This window comes from Pseudoliparis swirei, chromosome 9 (assembly GCF_029220125.1).
Source record: "Pseudoliparis swirei isolate HS2019 ecotype Mariana Trench chromosome 9, NWPU_hadal_v1, whole genome shotgun sequence".
NCBI classification, from domain to species: Eukaryota; Metazoa; Chordata; class Actinopteri; order Perciformes; family Liparidae; genus Pseudoliparis; species Pseudoliparis swirei.
In genome coordinates this window covers 22,232,514-22,252,063 of record NC_079396.1, presented here as the reverse complement: position 1 = coordinate 22,252,063, position 19,550 = coordinate 22,232,514, and the positions used below count along the sequence as shown (strand labels likewise).

Genomic DNA, 19,550 nt, shown 5'->3' with positions numbered 1-19,550 from the left:
CTCTTCATAATCTTTAGTGAGTAGTTGATTTCAATCTATTAGCACATCCCATAATTTAGTTATTTTATATAATACTTAAATTTAAAAAAATGTTTCAAGTGTTATTTGAAGATATCTAGGCCAAGTTAAACAAATTATTGATCATACTAAAATAATTTCAGTGAGAATTAAACATAAATTTGTGTATCTTGCTGACAAAAACGTAGAGGCTAAAGATATTGTTGCAATCAGAACATGCATTTTCTGTGAACTTAAAGGCACCATTGAAATGTGTTCAATTAATCATTTATTTTTTCAAAATATTTCCCACATACTAGCTCCGGTTCACAGAACCAATTTTTATATTAGTCTCAATGAAGTGATAAAGACGATACAAAATAACTACACAACTGACAAATATACAGATTTACATCAAAACAAGTGACAAATTGAATTGAATTTATCATACGAGTGCAAGTAACTCACAAGGCATAAACAATGCAACATTACTTCAGAACATGCATCTGCTTTCAGTGGCCACATTTTGCCAGGTTGTAGTGAGTCTCCCTTCATTCTCCATCCGTCTCTTTTGCGTGTTGATGAGCAGATGGATCATAGAGCACCGGTTTGTCAGCGGAACGGCTGCTACTCGCAAAATATAGTCTGGATTTAAAGCTACAAGTGGCATCCAGCATGGGAAATCTAACTTTGTACCGCTGTATTTTGTTGTTGTCTACTAAGGCCATGCAAAAACCAAAACATCGAAAGCTGCGATCACAACGGACTCCTACAGAGGTCAAAGGGCAGCATCTCTGCATTATAACACTCATGGTTAGGATGTGTTGAGTTCACATGCAGGTTAGGGGAACACATTAAAACCTGGTAGACGGGTAAATTACTAGATAAGTCATCTTGAACATTGAAGAATTCCACTTGAGAGATGTGTCGCGTTGTGGTTCCTTTGTCGTGTTTTTGGTTCAACCAAGTCTTTCTATTGCGTAAATATTTGACATTCCTCTCCGTCATTCAGAGCTTGCAAGGCAGCCAACGTTGAGAAAGAAAATATTCAGAATGCCGACTGCTCTGGCACGTCCAGGCCACCAGGGGTCGCCCAAGCACACAATGGGATGACAATGAAAGATCATTCAAACGGATAACTTCCTCCACAGGCAGCACTCTAAACCACAGATTTAACAACAGAACATTTGTACGTAAAATGTACCAAAGTATCATAACGATGCATGTTATACTGTTCGACAGTCTTTTTGATGAACGAATCCATGCATAGAACAGATGTATGCATAGAAGACGGTGACATACGTGAACTGGGAACGGGTCCGATAGATAACATCTGCAACTCATCAGGATTAAAACCCACTGAAGAATCTCAGTGTGTCGTGAATGTTCCTAAATTAACATGAAACAATTTGTGCACACATCACGTCTTTTTCTTTGATTTGGCTTCAATACACTCGTGTAAAGTAACTTTAGCCTTTGACAAATCTAAATAAATAGACACATGTAAGTGCATAACCACTTGTACGTGACTCATGTGCACAGAGGTAGTGACACGCGCAGTCGGAGATGTTTCCTGGCAAACGACAATACCAGTTTTTAAGGCGATCAAGTATTAGAACTGGTTGGTGGTATGATCTAAAACCTCTTAAAACCAGGGAGTTTGAGTGAAGATAATAACCCCATTCCAATACTGGAGCTGCGGTCCCAAAGACGTGCCCATCTCTCGCGCTCTAGTGGACGTCGGACCACTGAGAACATCGTTCCTCGGTACAATTGAAGCTCGATCGGTGAGAACTGGATAAGAGCGACCGCCCCCCCCTCGGGGATGAAGCCACCACGGAGGAAATTGAGAAGATGCATCCGTCTTGTCAGTGAAAGCAGTGGAGTCCGGCTTCCTTTAAAATAAAAAAAGTGCAGTTTCCCCTACACATGTTCAACGAGCAACAGCTGATAATATTATCAGAATACGTTTCCAATGAAACGTCGCACACACCTAACGGGAGCGATCTACGTTATTACGTCGATTCCGCTTCTTGTCCGTCTGTAAATGTGCTACACGTGAATGAGTCGTGTGGAAGCTGACGGACTAGCAGCGGTCTGGCAGTGTCGGTGTCGCGGGAGGAGGAGGTTTTTTTGGCATGTGCTCAATTTCCGAAAAAACACAAACAATTTACTGGGAGAGAATGAAAGCGTCGTGGTGTTAAACCTCGCATGCTGCGTGACAAGCACCGAAAAACCACGCGACGCGGTTACGGTCCACGCGGACGTGGATGAGAAACGACCGGGATCATTTGTGGAACAGCAGCGGGGAATATTTAGACTGCCAGGTAAAACGTAGTACCATAAATGTACCTATAAGTTAATTCGCTTGGTTCCCCTATTTATAATTGCTACAGGTTTTTTTTGTGTGGGACGCGATCCAAAGCCACAACTCGGATTCAAAGCTCCTTTTTCGAACATGTCCAATGTCCAGTTATCGAGTCAGGCTGGTTCCCGACATTCAGCCCGATGCGTCCCCTCACCGTTCCCCGGGAGGTCAGAGGGTGAAGGTGGGGTTGTGCTTCCTGACTTCCAGAAGGAGGCGCTGTCTGTCCCCGCGGGCCTGGGTGAGAGCGGCCTGGGCATCGGAGAGCTGGGACTCCAGGGTTTGTCTCTGCAACGGATAATTGGATCGGTTAGTTCCGGCTGCGGCCGATTCACGCTCTGGCAAGGCGCTGCTCGCCAAACGGGGGGGATATCGGATTCTGCCGGACAGCAACAGGTGTAATCACGATGCCATTACGCAATCGTGTCCACCCACACGTCTCTGCATTGCGTCTCTTACGGCTGCATTTAAGTCCGAGGGACTGCAGATTTCAACACGAGCAGAACCTGCACATCCAACTCAGCTGAGGTTTGAAAATCTCACCGTACAATACAGAGCTACACGCAGCTTTACTGTTGGTGCAGTGGCGATATTCATTTTCGCAGCCACTAAATTAGTTTACAAGATTTTTCTTGATTTCACACTTATCATCAATGTCACGCTCGACATTCCCACACGTTACTTTTATTTGTCGGCTGCCTGTGGCGTAAAGCGACCACTGAGGTCATGTACTCTGTATTTTGGAGAATGTTTTTGCAAACTGGAACATGTTGTAACTTTTTGGGGGGGGAAATCTGGGAGTGGAAATAAGCCTGCGGGACAATGATCAGTTACTACATACTTGTATTTTAAAATTGAGGCCAATAAATACGGCTTTACATGGATATAACCATGTTTTTTGAGGTCCGGAGAAACAGAATGACCATAGAGGTGTGTGTAATAAAATAAAATCAACAGTGTACAACAATTAATGTACATTTCTTTAAGAAATGTGGCAGGAAATAGTCCTCGGGATGCTAAAGAAAGAGTTACCTGAAGTCAGGGAGAAATGTGATAGCTTAGTTTATTATAACAATTTGCTATGAACCTAAATAAAAAGGAAATGTCACTTGGGTACGGAGTAGCCAGCTAGTGGGGATGAGGTAGCCGTAGCAGCCACGTACACATGTGAAGCTGAAGCATTTACAGCGTGTGGTTCCGTCTGGTCTCCCCTACCTCACGCTGCTGTTCAGAGCAGGACACGGGAACGCCTGCCGAGGCTTTAGGGCGGTCTGCACCTCCAGCTGCAATCAAGAAGGAAACGGTGATGATCACTTTCTGTTCATCTCTCCGTTTACATGACAACAGATGCCATGCGCGCGAGTAGTTGTGTCACGATTTCCCCACCTTCATAGTTAAATTCATCCTGCTTGCATTAACTCTCCTGTCATTTCAGATCCTGTCATCCTCACCTCGTTAGTCCCTCATTCCCTTCACCTGGTCCTCACGCCCTTCTCACCTGCAGCCCATCCCCTCATTAGTCCCTCACTATTTAGCTCCCTCACTTCCACTTGTCCTCTGCCAGATTGTCTTGTGTGTCACCGCCAAACTTTCCAGCGAATTCCTAAGTACTAGTTCTGATCTGCCTGTTACAACCCCGTTTGCCTGTTAATCCGACTTTGGATTTGTTGCCCTGTTTGACGGACCACCCGGTTTTGACCCTGCCTGAAACATTAAGTAAACAGCCTCCTCCTGCATCCCTGTGTTTGTCGTGCTTTTGGGTTCCAGTACCTGTAACCATTACAAGTTGTTACGGTTCGTGATCCTGACGATATTCTAAACAAATCAGCCGTTTTCTTGCTCACCTCTGAGCCTCATGACGCCATCGTCACCACGCTCGAGCAGCAGCTGATCTACAATGAACGAGGCCGGGACCGGTTGAGGGGCCGTCGGGTAGAGTTTAGGGCCGTCATCCTAAGAGAAACACGAGATCTGACAATTAACGACACACGTGATTTCTGTCTCTTTACCGCAATTACAGTCGGTCCAAAGCTTCAGTTTGAGTATTTCACCAGGAATAATCCACCCATATATATATTTGTTTTCTTTTTTTCTTGAGGGGACAGACTTGTGTGTATAAAACAGGGACTAATACAATATTTATTTCTGTATATAATAATAATAATGCCAATAATGTAGAGGCGGTATTAATAGCCCACCTTCATAGTGATGGTGATGTTGCTCATATGTAACTTCATTGGCTGACCGTCAACACTGAACTCGTCCTCCAGAAAGGGGCCGATGTTGGTCACGGTGGAGGCCAACAACTGGGCCTGGCAGTCTTGCAATCTGATATCCAAAAAGCCCGAAGCCTCGGCCATAGCGGAGTGCCGGGCTGCACGCGGACCCATTTCTGCCCGCATGCACACGACCGGAGAGCCCCCGATACCCCGCTTGTCCTGCTTCGGGACGGCTCCGCTTGGAGCTGCAGAAACAAAAAGGGGGGAAAGTACGTTTGAGAGCCACGCGGACACTTTACGACACGCCCTCAACACCGCCGCTGGATCCGGCCCCTCGTTGCAGCCGAGGCAATGTGCCGACATGTCGGAACTAACTTCTGATTTAGAGGCTTTGCACAAAAAGCAGGAGATCACGCAAATGTGGCTTGAGATTACACTGATCCCATAATACTTGTTCACAACTGAAATGTGTGATGATTAGTTTGTTGGAAACTGCTGAGGTTAGATATCAATCAATATCAATCACTTTTGCACTCCTGCCCTGCTTTTTGTATTGTAGTACTTATTGTGTTTGTGTAGTACTTATTGTGTTTGTATGTTTTATGTTCACTGTATGCACCTATACACCAGAACAAATACCAGGTAGGTGTAAACCTACTTGGCGATAAATACTATTCTGATTCTGATGTAGGTGGAATCTGGGCGGTGGATTCAGTGCGTTGAAAAAAAAAAAGAACATACAAATACGATAAGATTATTGGTCAAATAAACACCATAGACCAGGATTGAATTACACATATTTTGCCTTTTTTCTTAAACCTATCCACCTAATCCAAAACCCATTTTCAAAGATATGACTAGGAACCCACTGATTAGTCGACTATAAACAATGTGTGTGTGTGTGTGTTGCACATGACGAGTAAACGGAGAGCAAGCAGCATGGCACCAATGATCAACGTTACCCTGGATGAGGCCAGCCAGCAGGTCCGATACCCTGATATTGCCCATCTGCACCGGGCTCATATTCTGAGCCTCTACAGCCACGACCTGATCTTCTCCCTTCACTTCCACGGTACACGCTGCTCCACTCAGGACCAGCAGCAACACTGAGGACTGGAGCAACAGCACGTCACGACGTCACGTCACGTGGAAATATCACTCTGTTCAGGAGAATAATGCAACACCAGATTCCATATACCCATGACATCTGCCAAATGAGCACAGTAACCCACCATGTCCTCAGACATGTCCTCTATACTTTGGGACAGGGAGCTGCTGAGGTCCGCTGAAGAGCCTCCCTCAGTACCAGGGGCCACGTCGCCTCGGCTGCCTGCGGGAGTGTTGTTGGGACGCGTCTCCGTGCCCGACTCTGGAAACACGAGTCAAACTTATAGCACATGTCACCTGTGTAATTCAGAGAAATTGCTTTATTTTTATTTTTAAAATGTCGTCGTGTTTTAAGCACCCGAGCCCATGAGGCCGACAAAATTGTCGCTGATGTCACTATCCACGGAGAGATTCTCGTCAGGCAGGCTGCCATCCAAGATCGCGCTGTCAAAGGAATGCTGGGAAGACGACTGCTTCATGGGTTGATGGCGCAGGCTGGCGGCCAAAGAGGGGGAGGTCTCCTCTGAACGCTGGACCTGTTCCCTACACACACACACACACACACACACACGTTACGGGCCAGCCAGTGAAAGCGTGTGGTGCACAGCATGGGGTTCCAGACACACAAACACTCGCATAACGCCAACAGCACAGCAGGAGAGCACTCGCACTCACTTTGCCTGCGTACTGAACAACTTGCTCATGCCCGAGCCACGACTCAGCATGCTGAAGGCGTCCTTCGTGATGGAAAACGCCCCTTTGGTCAGGTCCAGAGAGGCACTGATGGCGTCCTTGGTGACGTTGATGGCGCTGGACAGCTCTCCCTCCAGGCTAAAGTTGGACAGTCCGCGGGAGAGTGCGGCCGACTGTCCGGGTGAGCGTGGGGGCGAGAGGACGGGGGTGTCCTGCCGGGTCGCCGAGCCGTCCTCCTCCTCCACAGCCTCGCGTGCCTCCTCCACCGCCCCATCCTGTTCAGTCGCAGGCACAGTGTTGATGGGGGAGATGCCGTTCTCCACCCCGCTGTCCTCCAGCACTGCGGAGTGATGAGTGGGGGAGATGTCAGAGTCAGTTATGCTGGCGCTGTCGGTCTCTGGGGTGTGGGGGACCTCTTCCTCGGAATCTGTGCTCACTGGTGGCAACAGGAGACCCAATTCTGCAGAGTCCACCAGGAGGGCAAGACAAACTGTAGCGGACTTTGTCTTCTGGCCACGGGCCTGCTCCACATCTCGTAGATCCCGGCCTAGCTCCGCCCCCAACCGAGCCATGGCATCCTTCATCCTCAGCAGGGCTACATACTGGTAGTGGTTGAGCCACACCTTCACTGGGGTGATGGTGTGGGCCAAGAAGTGGAGAGAGGCAAGCGAAGCCTCTTCCCGCTCTGAGGAAGACTGGGGACTGGAGGAGGAAGACGATGATCCATTTCTCAAGGCAGAGGGCTGGCACATCCACACAGACATGGCGAAGGGCTCGACGAAGGGTTGGGTTCCGCCTTTGGGGAATCGCCGAGCGCCATCGAAACCCAGGGTCACACGGGACAGGCTGAGGGACCAGAGGTCCTGGGATCGCAGCTGCTTTCTCTCCAGAGGTTGGGGCTCCGTCACTTGAGAGTGCCGCAGGAAGGTGGACGGGACGGGGTGGAAGGCACTCTGGTCTCTGGGGAAGGGGCAGGGAGGTGTGTGCTGGAAGAAAGGGCAGCTGGCGAACTTGCTGCAGGTGCTGCCGAGGTCCGCTCTGGAGCCGTGAGGGCAGAGGCGAGTGTTACTGAGGACCATCTGGGGGACGGTGACAGAGAGGGACTGTGGACGCTCCGGATGGTCCAATATGGAAGAATCCAAGGGGATTATTAACTATAGAAAGGAATACAAAAAGCAGTCTCTTCAGCCATCGATTAATGTTACCTTCACATTTACGAACATATTTTACCCTCGGGGTCAATTTGACCCCAGCAATTAAAACCTCCAGAAAATTATTAGAATTAATATTGTTTCCCAAGTTTAAGTGTGAGGTACTTTATGTTTGTTTGTTGACTACCTAAATAGCCCTTTAAATATATAAAAAAGTTGATATTTCTTATATGTTTGACAGTGAAAAACAGCCTGGGGTCAAATTGACCCCAAAGAACACCAACGTTAAACATTGAATGGGTTCAAATTGACCCGAAAGGTAACAGGAGGGTTAACAGACGTTTGGTAGAATTACAAGAATGTGAGTGTTTATTAAAGAAACTGATATGTGAAAACATTTCACCTTGAGCAGAGTGGCGTCCATGCGGATGTCGACGTGCTCTTCAGCCCTGCTGCTGTCTTGCAAATGGTAGAACACTTTGACCTGGTCCAAGGTGTGCAGCAGCCCCCGGGAAAACAGATTGATCCACAGCACGCTGGCCGGGTCGACGCAGAGCTGGAGGCTGTTCAGCTGGGCATACAGGTTTGAGGTGGGCACTGGGAGACGGTAAAAAAAGGAGAGAGATGCTGTAAGTGTACCGAGGCAGAAGCGCTTAATACTTCATATAAAAGGTGTGTTGTGCATTTAATAACACTATACTTTTAAAAACACACAATTTGGGAGTATAGCAGGCTTTCATACTCGTCTTCAAACAAAACCTAAACATGAGAAAGAAAGACACAAATAGGGTTAAATGCGTTTGCACGATACCTGAAAAACTCGGGTTGTCCGGAAAGTAGTATTCCGTGAACTGCAGATGAACCGCCGGCACGCCGTCTGGCAAACGCAGAGCTTTGCGGTTGCAGGATAATAAAGAGCGGGTCTTCTTGTTTTGATGGCCTCTTGAGGACACCTGCATGTTGAGGTGCACAAGTTAGAACGCTCGTGGAAATAGCACCAAATATGGGTTGTGACACATACTTTAAAAGACTACATAATAAACAAAAGGAAAGGAAGTCAATGACTCAACAAAAGCACATTTGTGTTACACATATTTTTTACACATACACTACCGTTCAAAAGTTTGGGGTCACTTAGAAATGTCTTTATTTTTCAAAGAAAAGCACTGTTTTTTCAATAAAGATAACATTTATCAAAAATACACACTCTACATTGTTAATGTGGTAAATGACTATTCTAGGTGGAAACGTCTGGTTTCTAATGTAATATCTCCAGAGGTGTATAGAGGCCCATTTCCATCAACTATCACTCCAGTGTTCTAATGGTACATTGTGTTTGCTAATCACCTTAGAAGACTAATATCTGATTAGAAAACCCTTGTGCAATTATATTAGCACAGCTGAAAACAGTTATGCTGGTGATATAAGCTATACAACTGGCCTTCCTTTGAGCTTGAAGTTTGAAGAACAAAATTAATACTTCAAATATTAATCATTATTTCTAGCCTTGTCAATGTGTTGACTATATTTTCTATTCAATTTTCAATTCATTTGATGAATAAAAGTGAGTTTTCATGGAAGACACAAAATTGTCTGGATGACCCCAAACTTTTGAACGGTAGTGTATTTGTTACACATGACAGAACTAAAAGCACCCGAGTTTGAACGTCACTGACTTCCCGTCATGAATCGAAAGTTTAAGATCCAGACCCGTACAGAGTTTCCCCTTGGTGTCTCTAGCTCTATCAAATGAGGAACTACACGTGTTTTAAACTTAAAATAGCCCATTCTGTCACGATGAAAAGTGAAATATCCGGAGTGAAATTGCACAACCGCTGTGACCGTGTCATTTGGAGTGGCAGGGGGTTTCTCAAATCTCAGATGAAGGGCACTGGAGCAGCCAAGTATTCCACTGACACGTAAGGCAAAGGTTGTTAGCGCGGCAATTATCACTCTATCACAACCATCAATGGAACCTACCATACAGCTCATCCAAAAGAGACTTCTGTTCCATGCGTACGGCCTGTGAGCCTCATGCAACACGCCCGTTGCTGGTTTCAGCTAACTGAATTGATGAGCACACAGCTGCACGTGACACTCGTGTGAGCTGGCCAGCGAGCCGCAGAGCTACAGTCTGGCAGTAGAGACAACAATATACGCACATTTATGCACCCCTCAGGAATAGTCATGTGTGTCACCTAAACGAGGCATCGTCTTGATCACGCCTGTTGTCAGTCATTAAAAAGGCCTAAAAGCAGTTTGCCATCACATCTGTTGGTTAACCAATCACGTCCAAGGACGGTACTTCTCCCTCCCATGCAACAACTGTAAGCAGTTAGATCACAGTATGACAATAGCATTTATTGTGTGATTTCTTAAGGGAGATGTGGATATCGTCCTTGTTGTAATGATCTACCATTTGATCAACAGTGGAGGTTGATAACTTCCATTTTACAATTATACACTCTTATTTCCCCCCAATATCAATAAGGTCTGCGACTGCTTTGTCACTGCGAACAATTTCTAAATGCAAAGCGACTCCCAGCTTGGTCAGAGGTGCTGCCTGACTGCCTCCCTCTGAAGAACAGATGTCCCTCAATCCGTTTACTGGAGAAAGGCTTCTGGCAAAGCAGGTAAATCAAATCAGTGGACCATTAAGTCTTGCCTGGTGAATGTCCACGTCATCCATCCTGACCACCACACAGCTGGATCGCAGCCTCTTGAGTGGCGCCGCTGGAGGAGCCGAGCTCCTGCTGGACGGCGGCTCCGTGTCAGAGGGGCTCGACTTGGGACTGGACTGTCCGTCTAAAAGCATGTGAACGATAGAGGAACACTTTGTGACGGCCAGAAACCAGACGAGGATCATAAGAACATTGCTGTGACTGAGCCATGTGTTGATTTGTGTGTCACTGCTTTATTTTTGCTCCCGAGTGTTTTGTTGTTTTTGAATGAAACCAAACAAGAACATGTTCTACTTAAAGGACAGTTTTTGATTGTCTTTTATGTAATAAAAGTTCTTCCGAGTATGAATCCGTGTCGTTTCATCCATGTTCACCGGTCAGAAAATAAATAGATGTCCTATAGACACATCTTTCATACCTTGAGCCGTCTTGGCAGCGGTGTCCTTGGTTGACGGGGGCCCCTCCGGGTGGGGCCCAGGGAACCCAGAAGCCTCGGCTCTCCTCTGGTACTCCTGCAGCAGCTTCCCAGCCCACTGGGCCTGCGCCTCCATGGCTCCACTGTGGCGTTCCCAGTGCCGACATCCATCAGCTGTGAGAGGGCAGTTATGATTCAGCAACCATTCCCAGACTTAACATTGATTTCCTCTGAAGATGTCGGGAGGTATAGCATCATCGGCGAGTGAGTGAGTGAGTGAAAGAAAAACAAAGAAAGAAAGATTTAATGGGTCCGTGGTGCAAGACATGGTGTGGATCCATTCTGTATACAAACTGTGTTTAATTGACCATGAACAGCTCCAGAGGGACTCTGCTGCTCTACAGAATTACACAAAGAAAGATGTCACTCTCCCTGGCCATCAGAGTAAATCCTCCTCACAATGAATGCGGTGGGTAGAGTGGGAGCTGGACAGAGCCTCTGGGTAAACTCAGCTGGAATCATATTCAGGGACCGGACCAGTCGTCACTCACCAGGTCTGTGGACGGGATAGTAGTCGAAGCCCAGCCTCCTGAATGTCAGCTGCATGGCGCCTTGCAAGCCCGGCGGGGGAGCCTCATCTGCGCATAAATCACATGTTAGCTGATAAAAACCATCGCGACAGGAATCATCTGTCAAATGCTTCGCAAGCCATTGTATTGTAGGGATAAGTCTGAGCACAGGTGTGTCTTTGTGCTGAAGTAAAACAGCATAAATACACTTGAGTTACGAGACAATGGAGGCTACGTGTTTCCAGCTAACCGTCATCCGTTGAAGAACTGTCGTTGCATATGTGTAAGTCCAAACGGGATATGAAGGTGTGGTACGAAGACTCCTTGACATCATAGAGATCAAATAATTGACTGATGTTGTTTGGGGTGCCAGTGGGGTCTCTGGGTGGGGTCTCTGTCCAAAGGTTGTGAAGGCCAGGCGATGGAGGAGCAGTCTGAAACACAGAAGAAGTCAAATATCTAAAATCACAAAGACGACGTGAAGAAATCTGTCGTGAAAAAAAAAAAGGAAAAAAATTGACATGTAGTGGATGGAAAATAACTCTTTGAAGCACGATTTAGCTGGAATGTGGCGGGTTGAAGATAGAAATAGATAAATAAACCTCGGGAGGTATACTAGTCAAGAGGAGCGAGCAAAATAAAGCATGAATGATAATTATGCGTTTTTGTCTCTTTCTTTGGACAATTAATTACAATAAAAATACAAGTGTTGTCACCATAACAAAGGATTATTTACACAATATTATCACATGTGCATTACAGCATGCAGGGTCCTGGTACGGCTCATGCTGGCTCCCTGTGACGGCGTCACGGCTCACTGGCACACTTAGATGCCATTTGTAACACGGGGGCTTTTAACACAATAATGTAAATAAAGTCACAATGTAATCTGGGGAAAAGGCCTCTTGTAATTCTCAAAATCAAATCATTTTAAACGGATCAATCCTCGATAGATATGACCTCAGATGAATATATGTGCAAAGGTTGCCCACGCCTCACAAGTCTCCAGTTACACTTCAACGCGTAATGCCGTGATTGTCCTTCCCACTGATTTCAGATCGTTCGTGAGGCGAAAGTAGCTCCGACCTGGAGGGACTCGGCAGTCCTGCTCTTCCTCTGCTGCGCGGACTTCTCCATGGCCTCGCTGAGAGATTTGGCGTAATGGATGATGGCTTTGAGCTGAGAGTCCGTCAGCACCCACAGCAGGTCGTCCAGAATGAACAGCAGCTTGGAGGCCAGCACGTTGCAGTCCTTTATCTAGACGCAGCGAACGGGGAATTGAACTTGATTTGTTGCAAACAATGAACAATTTTGACGAGGTCACGTTTTTTTTTTCTCAATCGCCTGACGGAAAAAGCGCACGCATGGCAGAAGTGCAGTCTTACTCTGCGTTTGAGGGCGATGCGAATGCGTCCCTGGTTGGTGATGAGGCGTAACGGGGTGCTGCCGAGGTCCTGGTCGTCACTCTCGATGGCGTCCGCCTCGATGCGAAGGCTCTGCCAGTTTATTTCTTTGAACGTCAACACCTGATTTGAACAAGAAACATTGAAAAACATTCCGCTGTGATTAGGCACACGCACAAAAACACACCGTGTTCCCGACTCGCACTCGGGTATCGGTGTGGAACTGCTGATGTCACACAGAGAAAGAAAAGGCAAACGGAAGCAATTGCTTTTAAGTGGGTTACGAGAGCTCATTCTGAAAGGTTGTTCATCTCAATATAGTCAATAACGAAACAATTGACTGGAATAAAATGATTGAGTGCCCGATGAGCAATGCGGTAAAGCATTGCATTCAGTGGTAAAGCCGGGGCGAGTGCCGCACCGTACCTCTCCTCTCTTCGGGTCGGTGACGCGGGTGTAGCGGAGGTCACTCTGCTGCCATTTGGGGTTGAGGCTGTTGCCTTGCAACTGCCAGAGCTCGAAGGAGGCGTGGAAGGCACGAGCCTGCACCTTGATGGTGATGGAGTTGATCCTGACGGACATGCCCTCCACCACTTTCTCGGCGAAGCCGTACTCGCTGTGGGATACACGACGCGAGCGTGGGCTGAAAGGCGACGTTCACGGCGCGTAGCGATCAACATCAGATGCGGGGTCAGAACACAGGATGTATGCAGGCTTACCTCTGGCCTGCTGTTATCGCGATAGGGGAGGGGCCGTTAGGGGCCCGCGGCTCCTCGCACGTCCTCATTTCTACCTCGACCTTATCCAAGAACTGCACAGAAAATAAGAAATCGTCACATACAACCGAGGGAGGATAGACGGAGAACTGGACATTTACAGATCATAACAAGACACAAAGCATCATCTATGAAGCAGAAGTGTAGCTAAACGGTAGAATTACACACCACTAGAGTGCGGTCAATCAATTTAGTTATTTGTGGATGAATAAATGAAGGGAGAAGCTGCATTTTGGAAGACAAAAATAACATAATTCTTACCAGACAGATGGGGCTTGTTTTCAACTTTGTCCATTGTATCTAAAAGAAAAGACAGGACGGCAAGGTCCACAGAGTCAGTCACACACACACACACTGTTTATCATGCACGGTGTGCACAATGAACATCAAGCTCCTGCTCCAACAACAACTGCCACGCTGTAATATCCGGAGACAATTCCGCTCAATAAATCAAATGGCAACTGAGTTATCGTTACCATTTGAGAGAAAGAAAAAAGTATAAAGTACATAAAGAAGGCCCTTGCTGGTGACATTTCAAAGTCCCAACAAGATATTGTGCAGATGTGGAGGGCTGGAATGCCCTGAAGATGGGAATCCTTTCATTATAATGATTGACGCAAGTTTAAAAAGAACATGTCATTTTATTTTTATTATGTTATTTGTCTCCCTTGTCTGATTGTCCGTATAGTTGGTTGTTTTGTAATTTTTTATTTATTAGTTTTTGATTGTCTGGTGTAACTTGTAAAAACTCAAAATAAAATGATTGAAAGAAAGAAAGAACATGTCACAGTTTTAAACAATACTGTCGTAGGAAACACCGAGGCATTTAATCATGTAAAATAGTGATGTTTTCAGACGCCCAAATATGGAGGATTAACGTTTTTTCTTGTTTTCTTTTTTGTTGCAGCCCTAATAGTTTCACATGTAGGTCACGGTCAAAAAGACTAAGAGTCTGCAGCCGTGCAGGCAGATTTGCTCCGCTGTACTTTGAGCTAAATGCTATGCTGGGTGTAGATGTATAGCGTGTGTATTAGCCACCACGTTCAACATTTTAGGTTTGCAATGCTAAAATGCTAATTAGCGCTTCACACAAAAACAATGAAGTATTTGAGCCAAGAGGAGAAGGTCACTAAATGTCAGTCGGATTTATTCTCTGGGAAAAATTTATGTCGGCAGGGGAAAAAAATCACGTCAATAAACCCAGTAATGGTAAAATATAGTGAGGTCATATTATGTGAAATTATAGCTTAGGTGATCAGTAGTTTATTGGGAGAGTGATTTTAGGGGAGCGGGAACTTAAGGAATAGACCACCCTGAAATGGCTTTTCACAGAGGGGGGTAAAGGAAACAGAAAGTCTTCGTGGAAACAGATACTGTAAGTTCTCAAGATGTAGGAGAGGGGACTTCTACTTTAAAGTTGTCATATAATTCAGAATCAACACTTGTGTTTGTTTAACCTAAATTTGTATAAAGAAGCCTGTGACGGTTATTCGTTGAATCTTGTGCCGCAGAGTTCCCTCGAGAGCTGTGACAGAACTTTCCTTCTTGCAAGAACTAAAACGGATAAAGGCAACTTTGATTCAGAGACTTTATTCCTCTTCTACCGATTCACAGAGGAAATCTTCCACAACAACCCACTAGGAGTGACCAACCCTAACTAACCCGCCTACCAACCCACGACAACGTCCTCCTTACAGCCTTCTTACTAACACCGCTACAACACGGGGATCACCGTCCACTTTCAATGGTGTAGTTCGAGCTCGGGGAGAAAAGGAGAGTGAAACTTTTAAAAAAACTAAATGGTTAGTTAGTACAGACCAACAATTCAAAAATAACAGTAACAGTTGCAAAGGAGAAGTTATTTCTCAGCACTCTGTTGACAACAGCATACACCTGATAAGATACAGTTTAAAAGAGCAGACTATGCAGGTTACCAAATAAGGAACATGGTAAAACTAGAACGGGCACTCGGTCGAGTGCATACCTTCGCCGCAGCCACTTTTTTGGTACTTGGCATGAGAGTGTGGGGAACTGTAAATTGATGTAACTTGATACCGGATATTGTGGTCATTATGACATGTCGTATATCACAAGATTGGGCATTGAATTGTGAACATGTTGGCATTAGTTGCATGCCAATTGGATAGAAATTGACCGCGCTATGGTAAAAAGAAGATGTTGACCTTTTCATGACCTTGACATTGACCTTTGACCCGATCGATCCCAAAATCTAAGCAAATGGTCCCCGGATAATAACCAATCATCCCACCAAATGTTATGCGATTCGGTTCAATACTTTCTGAGTTATGCGAGTAACACACATACAAATAAATAAATAAATAAATACACGGCGATCAAAACATAACCTTCCGCATTTTCAATGCGAAGGTAAATATAAAACATAACCCACGAAGCCGCGGAAGATATTGCGTCTCGAGTCAGGCTGATGCATCCTACGGCACAGCTGCAAGCCAGAATATACAGAACATAATATTATGAAAGGCTGTCCTACAATGTGAGAAAGATGTTCGCTTGAAGGACGCTAGAGGAGAAATGGAGCTTCACGAGGTGAAGATATTTACGTTACGTGTAGAATTGACATTGTAGCGATTCTGTGAATATTATTACCGTCCTCGACATGCAGTATTACTGGGATTATTTGGAGACACACGCCAATCAGAACAGCTCAATGCGCAGCAGCCACTTTATCTCAGCATCACTCCAGCCTCCGGCCATTTGTGTCCCTGTGAATCACGGCCCGTCGCTCCATTACCGACAACCAGTGCTGGGCTGAAGCCTCACAACGTTCTCAGTGGAGCCTCCAACAGCGCTACTACTACGACTACTCATTTCCTTTACCACTCTGAATTTCAAAAGCTCTCTCGCATTAATAAACAGAAACGCTTCGTAAAGTTTGCAAATGAACTACGAGACCATCACCAAAGATGAATGATGGCAGTTTTTTCTGGCCAGACACCTCGCCTGCTACACAATCAGGTCCGAAAACTCGAACTCCAGACTGTTTGCTGTCCTGGCTCCTCAGTGGTGGAACGAGCTCCCCACTGACATCAGGACTGCAGAAAGTCTCTACACCTTCTGCCGGAAACTGAAAACACATCTTTTCCGACTATATCTGGATTAAAACACAGATTTGCACTTCAGTGGCACTTATATGGCTCTTATTATGGTGCTTTTGTCGTTCGACTATATTGAGGAAATGTTACTTTCTATATTCTTGTTGTTCTTAGTTTGTACTCTAGGTTGAATGCACTTATGGTAAGACGCTTTGGATAAAAGCGTCTGCTAAATGACATGTAATGTAATGTCCATGACAACATACCCTGATGGCGGCCTTGTTGCAGTAGACCCGAGTGACAGCGAGCCAGGTGGGCAGGTCCAGCATGTTTTGCAGAACCTCTTCATCGAGCTCCAGGTTGGACAGCTGCCCCTCCCCCTTCAGCGTACTGAGGTTGATCTTGTCCGGCGACAGATTCTTGGTGAACCTACGGAAAAGGGGACCGGGTGAAGAGTGAATACATTCAGCCTTGAATGTGGAGGAGGCCGGCAGAACTTAAACCAAGGGAAACGTCATCGGTATATGTCACAGATGACTTTGGAGTCCGAAATAAACACATTTAAAACTAGAACGGGCACTCGGTAGAGCGCATACCTTCGCATATCACAAGATTGGGCATTGAATTATGAACATTTTGGCATTAGTTGCATGCCAATTGGACAAAAATGTATCGTGCTATGGTAAAAAAAAGATTTTGACCTTTCCATGACCTTGACCTTTGACCCGATTGATCCCAAAATCTAATCAAATGGTTCCCGGATAATAACCAATCATCCCACCAAATTCCATGTGATTCAAGAAGATTTGACCTGTTCATGACCTTTGACCTTGACCTTTGACCCGATCGATCCCAAAATCTAATCAACTGGTCCCCGGATAATAAACAATCATCCCACCAAATTTCATGCGATTCGGTTTAATACTTTTTGAGTTATGCGAGTAACACGCATACAAATAAATAAATACACGGCGATCAAAACATAACCTTCCGCATTTTCAATGCAAAGGTAATAATATAAGTGTCATAAAAATCACGCAACATTGAGTCAGAGCCTTAAGAGACCGCGGAAGAGATGCTTGGACTTCAAAGCAAAATTTCACCACAAACTATGGTCAGCAGCATCCATGTGCTTGCATGTCTACATGTCCACTGTGGCCACCGCCTGGTGCAAAAATAACTCGTTTTAATTATTCAGTGACAGACAACAGAGGCGGAGGAGAATACGAGTCATCAAATGGGAAGCCTCCGATTTAGCACATTCGTATTTTCCAGTCTCGTGGTAAACTTGAACCGAGAGACCTTTCTAACCTTTAAAACAGCACACAGAAGGCCCCACAACTCCTGAGCAGTAGCATCGTGTATGGAGGAGGTAAGGGCGGGTACAGAGAACATGCCGGCTCTGGAGAGGATGCTCAAGGTGACCAGAGTACACTATAGGTCAATGTTTAGCAATGTCCAAAGACTGGATGAATGTTGCTGGAAAAAAATTAAACTATAGGAGTATTACTGACTGATTTTGAGTGGGTGCTGAAGAAAGAAAGCCTTTTTTACAACCATGGTGCATGTAAAGATGTTTTAAAGGTCAAATAACTTCTCCATAATTCATAATTGTTTTTGAGCTGCACTACACTTAACGGGCAAATAGATTAGATTAGTTTAGAGAAAATACATAGATAGGAGAGGTAGATAGATGTGGTTTGAGTGGGATTAAAGAAGAAAATAAACATTTTTTATAACATTACAGCCTCTTCGCCTTTCCATTTTTAAATGATATTTACTGCATGGCCCTTAGACCACTAAGTGACCCAAAATGACAAAGTAAGTGGGGTACAGTGCAGCAATGAAAGATGGCAGGCTCATTGAATATAACGCTACATGAGCTTTCTAAAGCCGGCATTCAAGCCGGTACATATTATTAACACGTGCACACAGCTGTGACAGTAACCTAGTTAAGGTTATTAGTTAGTTTCGTTCAGGTTGAACTGGCACGCGGCGTTCACGGTCCACGTCAAGTCTCCTCCCGTCCTTCTCGTGCGGCTGGAACAACATTCAGCGTGGAGCTCGTTGGAAACCAAAGTGTAAATTAATGTAGCTGCGAGCTTACGCGTTAACGTTGGATAGCCAAAACGAGCGTTAGCTGAAACGTTAACGTTAAATCCATCATCCAGCCGGGCTAACTATGGCTAACACAAAGCCCTATGGCTAACACAAAGCCCCCCCCACACTTACCTTGACAAGTGTTTCAATATTTGCTTTTTAATAATTCCGGCCATTTCTGGTTCGCGTCCGTGTCGTAGAGACAGGAATCAGCACGCGGCGTTACGAGCTTCCCCGCACCTCTCTGTTGGACGCAGACCGAGATGTGTGCATCTTTTTAGCCGTTGCAGGCACAGCCGAGTAGCCGCTGCCTCGTCGAACACCCACCGGCAACCGACCACCGCGGACCGCAACGGCGGGACAGCGCCACCTGCTGGACGCGGAGGGGGAAACAAGAGGGCGGAGATCCTGCTTTGGTATAAATATCACCCTATACTGCTATTAATAACGAATTGAAAAAATGTCAATCGATCTTCTTAGTGAGCTTGAATCAATTACATTCACTATCCAAATCTGTGGGACCCTCAGAGCGGACATCTTAATGTCCTATATCGGAGCTGGGTCTGTGATGTGCACATATGGCGGTATAGGATTCAGGCTTTAGTACTGAATGGAGTATTACAAAATAAACGTGCAATTAATTGAATTATCACAACCGGCTCTTGTTAATGAACCTGGAGCCTTTGGGGGCCCTGAGGGATTGGGGCCTCTGGGCGGTTATCAGGTTGTGGAAATTATTAGGAGCCAATCTGGTATATTTTAGTGTTACAATCTTTATCATTAAATAGCTAAACAACCACATGTAGTCCGGGAGGATTGTAGTTCAAGAGTTCTGGCTGGTTTCATGGGTCTTTGAGCAAAACATTATTGAACTGCCATCTTTAGTGTGTTGTGTGCACCGTGCTTGATGGGAACTTGGAGGCAACGGGGCCTTTGACTTTTTGCCCCTGGGCCCCCAAACTCGCCATGTCGAGTATACAACACATGGAACAAGCAAAAC

General features: G+C 45.7%; 1 protein-coding gene across 2 annotated transcripts; it reads right to left on the bottom strand.

The window, feature by feature from the left end:
- Window positions 1-268: 268 nt before the first annotated feature.
- Window positions 269-18,889, bottom strand: bltp3a (bridge-like lipid transfer protein family member 3A). Of its 2 annotated transcripts, XM_056424106.1 has the most exons (22): window positions 18,683-18,889; window positions 16,717-16,879; window positions 13,638-13,676; window positions 13,320-13,411; window positions 13,027-13,216; window positions 12,583-12,723; window positions 12,284-12,454; window positions 11,448-11,631; window positions 11,180-11,266; window positions 10,632-10,802; window positions 10,198-10,337; window positions 8,344-8,485; window positions 7,936-8,129; window positions 6,364-7,535; window positions 6,047-6,231; window positions 5,814-5,950; window positions 5,544-5,694; window positions 4,561-4,826; window positions 4,207-4,315; window positions 3,578-3,645; window positions 2,520-2,650; window positions 269-1,892 (listed from the first exon to the last, which is right to left on the bottom strand). In XM_056424106.1, exons 1-21 carry the CDS (start codon window positions 18,724-18,726, stop codon window positions 2,534-2,536), a joined length of 3,963 nt encoding a protein of 1,320 aa, XP_056280081.1. In that variant the 5' UTR covers window positions 18,727-18,889; the 3' UTR covers window positions 269-1,892; window positions 2,520-2,533. The 2 variants fall into 2 exon arrangements, with proteins under 2 accessions (XP_056280081.1, XP_056280080.1); XM_056424105.1 differs by having other exon boundaries at window positions 269-2,650.
- Window positions 18,890-19,550: the final 661 nt, after the last annotated feature.

Coding starts and splice junctions, on each gene's coding strand:
- bltp3a (XM_056424105.1), bottom strand. CDS start 18,726: ATGGCCGGAATTATTAAAAAGCAAATATTGAAACACTTGTCAAG. Junction 16,880..18,682: donor ATATTGAAACACTTGTCAAG/GTAAGTGTGGGG, acceptor CCTTTTCCGTAG/GTTCACCAAGAATCTGTCGC. Junction 4,316..4,560: donor ACATCACCATCACTATGAAG/GTGGGCTATTAA, acceptor TGTTTCTCTTAG/GATGACGGCCCTAAACTCTA.